Source organism: Petromyzon marinus, unplaced genomic scaffold, assembly GCF_048934315.1.
Source record: "Petromyzon marinus isolate PM22_M1 ecotype Great Lakes invasive population unplaced genomic scaffold, UKy_Petmar_22M1.pri1.0 PM_Scaffold_366, whole genome shotgun sequence".
Classification (NCBI taxonomy): Eukaryota; Metazoa; Chordata; class Hyperoartia; order Petromyzontiformes; family Petromyzontidae; genus Petromyzon; species Petromyzon marinus.
In genome coordinates, this window is record NW_027423353.1 from 3,630 (window position 1) to 10,000 (window position 6,371).

The 6,371-nt window shown below is 55.4% G+C and overlaps 1 protein-coding gene across 1 annotated transcript in view; it reads right to left on the reverse strand.

Moving 5' to 3' along the window:
* Positions 1–959: 959 nt before the first annotated feature.
* Positions 960–6,371, reverse strand: part of LOC116937052 (transcription elongation factor SPT6) — a gene marked incomplete at both ends in the record, with an annotated part of 94,268 nt that continues 88,856 nt past the window's right edge. Inside the window, 2 exon segments of the mRNA XM_076064259.1 lie at positions 960–1,086; positions 2,525–2,647. Of these exon segments, the coding sequence (XP_075920374.1) occupies positions 960–1,086; positions 2,525–2,647 (250 nt within the window).

Genomic DNA, 6,371 nt, shown 5'->3' on the forward strand with positions numbered 1-6,371 from the left:
CCACACTCACCCCCACACTCACCCCCACACTCACCCTGTGTGTCACCCTCACTCACCCCCCACTCACCCCCCACTCACCCCCACACTCACCCCCACTCACCCCTACACTCACCCCCACACTCACCCACACTCACCCCCACACTCACCCACACTCACCCCCACACTCACCCCCTACTCACCCTATGTGTGTCACCCCCACTCACCCCCACTCACCCACACTCACCCACACTCACCCCCACACTCACCCCCACTCACCCCCACACTCACCCCCTACTCACCCCCTACTCACCCCCACTCACCCACACTCACCCCCTACTCACCCCCACACTCACCCCCACACTCACCCCCACACTCACCCCCACACTCACCCCCACACTCACCCCCACACTCACCCCCCACTCACCCACACTCACCCCCACACTCACCCCCACACTCACCCCCTACTCACCCTGTGTGTCACGCACACTCACCCACACTCACCCACACTCACCCACACTCACCCCCACTCACCCCCCACTCACCCTACGTGTGTCACCACACTCACCCCCACACTCACCCTGTGTGTCACCTACACTCACCCCCACACTCACCCCCACTCACCCCCACACTCACCCCCACTCACCCCCTACTCACCGCCTACTCACCCTGCGTGTCACCCACACTCACCCCCACTCACCCACACACTCACCCACACTCACCCACACTCACCCACACTCACCCTACGTGTGTCACCCACACTCACCCCACACTCACCCCCACACTCACCCCCACACTCACCCCCACACTCACCCCCTACTCACCCCCACACTCACCCACACTCACCCCCACTCACCCCCTACTCACCCTACGTGTGTCACCCACACTCACCCCACACTCACCCCCACACTCACCCCCACACTCACCCCCACACTCACCCCCTACTCACCCCCACACTCACCCACACTCACCCCCACACTCACCCCCACTCACCCTACGTGTGTCACCCCCGGTACTCTCCCTGTAGTATTTGTGGCTCAGCAGGTCGCGAGCGAGCGATGCCATTGGCTGGACGTGTCGTGCGATGATCTCATCCAGGTCCTCAAACTCCTGCAGGGGGGAGGGGGGGTCAGGGGGGGGGTCAGAGGGGGGGGTCAGAGGGGGGTCAGGGGGGGGTCAGAGGGGTAGTGGTGGTGGTGGTAGTAGTGGTGGTAGTGGTGGTGATAGTGGTGGTGGTAGTAGTGGTGGTGGTAGTAGTGGTGGTAGTGGTGGTGGTAGTGGTGGTAGTGGTGGTAGTGGTGGTAGTGATAGTGGTAGTAGTAATAGTAGGTATTGGTACCTCTCCGTTGATCCACAGCGAGTGTCCCAGGCTGAAGGGATTCTCTTTGGTAGTGATAGTAGTGGTAGTGATAGTAGTGGTAGTAGTGATAGTAGTAATAGTGATAGTAGTAATAGTGGTAGTAGTGATAGTAGTGGTACTAGTGATACCTCTCCGTTGATCCACAGCGAGTGTCCCAGGCTGAAGGGGTTCTCTTTGGTAGTCGTAGTGATGGTAGTAGTGGTAGTAATAGTGATAGTAGTAGTGTTAGTAGTAATAGTGATAGTGGTACTAGTGGTACCTCTCCGTTGATCCACAGCGAGTGTCCCAGGCTGAAGGGGTTCTCTTTGGTGGTAGTGATAGTAGTGGTAGTGATAGTAGTGATAGTAGTAGTGTTAGTAGTAGTGATAGTGATAGTAGTAGTGATAGTAGTGATAGTGATAGTAGTGATAGTAGTAATAGTGATAGTGGTACTAGTGATACCTCTCCGTTGATCCACAGCGAGTGGCCCAGGCTGAAGGGGTTCTCTTTGGTAGTGATAGTAGTGGTAGTAATAGTGATAGGAGTAGTGTTAGTAGTAATAGTGATAGTGGTACTAGTGGTACCTCTCCGTTGATCCACAGCGAGTGTCCCAGGCTGAAGGGGTTCTCTTTGGTAGTGATAGTAGTGGTAGTGATAGTAGTGATAGTGATAGTAGTAGTGTAAGTAGTAATAGTGATAGTGGTACTAGTGGTACCTCTCCGTTGATCCACAGCGAGTGTCCCAGGCTGAAGGGATTCTCTTTGGTGGTAGTGGTAGTAGTGATAGTGGTAGTAGTGATAGTAGTAGTGTTAGTAGTAGTGATAGTAGTGATAGTGATAGGAGTAGTGTTAGTAGTAATAGTGATAGTGGTACTAGTGGTACCTCTCCGTTGATCCACAGCGAGTGTCCCAGGCTGAAGGGGTTCTCTTTGGTAGTGTTAGTAGGTAGTAGTGATAGTAGTGATAGTGATAGTAGTGATAGTGGTACTAGTGGTACCTCTCCGTTGATCCACAGCGAGTGTCCCAGGCTGAAGGGGTTCTCTTTGGTGGTAGTGGTGGTAGTGATAGTAGTAGTAGTGACAGTAGTGGTAGTAGTGATAGTAGTAGTGATAGTAGTAGTAGTGATAGTAGTAGTGGTAGTAGTGGTAGTGATAGTAGTGATAGTAGTAGTGATAGTAGTAATAGTGATAGTAGTAGGTAGTAGTGATACCTCTCCGTTGATCCAGAGCGAGTGTCCCAGGCTGAAGGGGTTCTCTTTGCGCTCCTCACGGACATCGAGGTGCTGAGAAACTCCCTCGGCGACCTTCCACGTCACCGTCAGGTGGTCTGTACCCTGTCACGTGGGGTAAGGGGCACAAGGGTGAGCAGGTGGGTGGGTGGTGGGGGAGGGAGTGGGTGGGTGAGTGAGTGGGTGGGTGGGTGGGTGAGTGGGTGGGTGAGTGGGTGAGTGAGTGGGTAAGTGGGTGAGTGAGTGGGTGGGTGGGTGAGTGAGTGGGTGGGTGGGTGTGTAGGTGGGTGAGTGGGTGAGTGGGTGGGTGGGTGGGTGAGTGGGTGAGTGAGTGAGTGGGTGTGTGAGTGAGTGGGTGGGTGGGTGGGTGAGTGAGTGAGTGGGTGGGTGGGTGGGTGAGTGGGTGTGTGAGTGAGTGGGTGGGTGAGTGAGTGAGTGGGTGGGTGGGTGCGCGGGTGGGTGAGTGGGTGGGTGGGTGAGGGAGTGGGTGGGTGGGTGGGAGGGTGGGGAGTGGGTGAGTGAGTGGGTGGGTGAGTGAGTGAGTGAGTGGGTGGGTGGGTGAGTGCGTGGGTGGGTGAGTGGGTGGGTGGGTGAGGGAGTGGGTGAGTGAGTGAGTGAGTGAGTGGGTGGGTGGTGAGTGGGTGAGTGAGTGAGTGGGTGGGTGGGTGGGTGAGGGAGTGGGTGAGTGAGTGGTGGGTGGGTGGTGAGTGGGTGAGTCAGTGGGTGAGTGAGTGGGTGGGTGAGTGAGTGAGTGGGTGGGTGGGTGAGTGAGTGGGTGAGTGAGTGGGTGGGTGGGTGGGTGAGTGGGTGGGTGGGTGAGTGGGTGAGTGGAGGGTGGGTAGGTGGGTGGGTGAGTGGGTGGGTGGGTGAGTGGGTGGGTGAGTGAGTGGGTGGGTGGGTGGGTGAGGGAGTGGGTGGGTGAGGGAGTGGGTGAATGGGTGGGTGAAGGATTGGGTGAGTGAGTGGGTGAGTGAATGAGGGAGTGGGGTGGGTGGGTGAGTGAGTGGGTGGGTGAGTGGGTGAGTGGGTGGGTGGGTGGGTGAGGGAGTGGGTGGGTGAGTGGGTGAGTGGGTGAGTGGGTGGGTGGGTGGGTGAGTGAGTGAGTGGGTGGGTTGGTGGGTGAGTGGGTGGGTGGGTGGGTGAGTGAGTGAATGATTGGGCGGGTGGGTGTGTGGGTGGGTGAGTGGGTGAGTGAGTGAGTGAGTGGGTGGGTGGGTGAGTGGGTGGGTGGGTGAGTGGGTGGGTGGGGGGGAGTGGGTGGGGTGAGTGAGTGGGTTGGTGAGTTAGTGGGTGAGTGGGTGGGTGAGTGGGTGAGGAGTGTGGGGTGGGTGGGTGGGTGGGTGAGTGGGTGAGTGAGTGGGTGGGTGAGTGGGTGAGTGGGTGGGTGGGTGAGTGAGTGAGTGAGTGGGTGGGTGAGTGGGTGAGTGAGTGAGTGAGTGGGTGGGTGAGTGGGTGGGTGGGTGGGGGAGGGTGAGTGGGTGGGTGAGGGAGTGGGTGAGTGAGTGGGTGGGTGGGTGGGTTGGTGGGTGAGTGAGTGGGTGGGTGGGTGAGGGAGTGGGTGAGTGGGTGGGTGAGGGAGTGGGTGGGTGGGTGGGTGGTGAGTGAGTGAGTGGGTGGGTTGGTGGGTGGGTTGGTGGGTGGGTGAGGGAGTGGGTGGGTGGGTGGGTTGGTGGGTGAGTGGGTGGGTGAGTGGGTGAGTGAGTGAGTGAGTGGGTGGGTGAGTGGGTGAGTGAGTGAGTGGGTGGGTGGGTGAGTGAGTGGGTGGTGAGTGAGCGAGTGAGTGAGTGGTGAGTGAGGGGGTGGTGATTGTGTGAATGGGTGAGTGAGTGAGTGAGTGAATGAGTGGTTGAGTGAATGAGTGAGTGGTGAGTGAGGGAGTGAGTGAGTGGTGAGTGGGTGAGTGAGTGGATGAGTGGGTGAGTGAGTGGTTGAGTGAGTGGTGGTGAGTGAGTGGGTGAGTAAGTGAGTGGATGAGTGGGTGAGTGAGTGAGTGGTGAGTGAGTGAGTGTATGAGTGAGTGGTGAGTGAGTGTATGAGTGAGTGGTGAGTGAGTGTATGAGTGAGTGGTGACTGAGTGAGTGAGTGGTGAGTGAGTGAGTGAGTGGTGAGTGAGTGAGTGAGTGGTGAGTGAGTGAGTGGTGAGTGAGTACGTGGTGTGTGAGTGAGTGAGTGGTGTGTGAGTGAGTGGTGTGTGAGTGAGGTGAGTGGTGAGTGAGTGAGTGGTGAGTGGTGAGTGAGTGGTGAGTGAGTGAGTGGTGAGTGAGTGGTGAGTGAGTGCTGAGTGAGTGAATGAGTGAGTGAGTGAGTGACTGAGTGAGTGACTGAGTGAGTGACTGAGTGACTGAGTGAGTGACTGAGTGAGTGACTGAGTGAGTGAGTGACTGACTGAGTGACTGAGTGACTGAGTGACTGAGTGACTGAGTGAGTGAGTGACTGACTGAGTGAGTGACTGAGTGACTGAGTGACTGAGTGAGTGACTGAGTGAGTGACTGAGTGAGTGACTGAGTGAGTGACTGAGTGACTGAGTGAGTGACTGACTGAGTGACTGAGTGACTGACTGAGTGACTGAGTGACTGACTGAGTGACTGACTGAGTGACTGAGTGACTGACTGAGTGACTGACTGAGTGACTGAGTGAGTGAGTGACTGACTGAGTGACTGACTGACTGAGTGACTGAGTGAGTGAGTGACTGAGTGAGTGTATGAGTGTGCGAGAGTATGAGTGTATGAGTGACTGAGTGACTGACTGAGTGACTGAGTGAGTGATTGAGTGACTGAGTGAGTGGTGAGTGACTGAGTGAGTGAGTGACTGAGTGAGTGTATGAGTGTGTGAGTGTATGAGTGTATGAGTGACTGAGTGAGTGAGTGACTGACTGAGTGACTGACTGACTGAGTGACTGACTGACTGAGTGACTGACTGAGTGACTGACTGAGTGACTGAGTGACTGACTGAGTGACTGACTGAGTGACTGACTGACTGAGTGACTGAGTGACTGACTGACTGACTGGCTGAGTGACTGACTGAGTGACTGACTGACTGACTGGCTGAGTGACTGACTGAGTGACTAACTGAATGACTGAGTGACTGACTGAGTGACTAACTGACTGACTGAGTGACTGACTGAGTGACTGACTGACTGAGTGACTGACTGACTGACTGAGTGACTGAGTGACTGACTGAGTGACTGACTGAGTGACTGAGTGACTAACTGACTGACTGACTGAGTGACTAACTGACTGAGTGACTGACTGAGTGAGTGAGTGACTGACTGAGTGACTGACTGAGTGACTGACTGAGTGACTGACTGAGTGACTAACTGACTGACTGAGTGACTGACTGAGTGACTAACTGACTGACTGAGTGACTGAGTGACTGAGTGACTGACTGACTGAGTGACTGACTGAGTGACTGACTGAGTGACTGACTGACTGACTGACTGAGGGACTGAGTGACTGACTGAGTGACTGACTGAGTGACTGACTGAGTGACTGACTGACTGAGTGACTAACTGACAGACTGAGTGACTGACTGAGTGACTGACTGACTGACTGACTGAGTGACTGAGTGACTGACTGAGTGACTGAGTGACTGACTGACTGACTGAGTGACTGAGTGACTGACTGAGTGACTGACTGACTGACTGAGTGACTGACTGACTGAGTGACTGACTGACTGACTGACTGACTAACTGACTGACTGAGTGACTGACTAACTGACTGACTGAGTGACTGACTGACTGACTGAGTGACTGACTGACTGAGTGACTGACTGACTGACTGAGTGACTGACTGACTAACTGACTGAGTGACTGACTGAGTGACTGACTGAC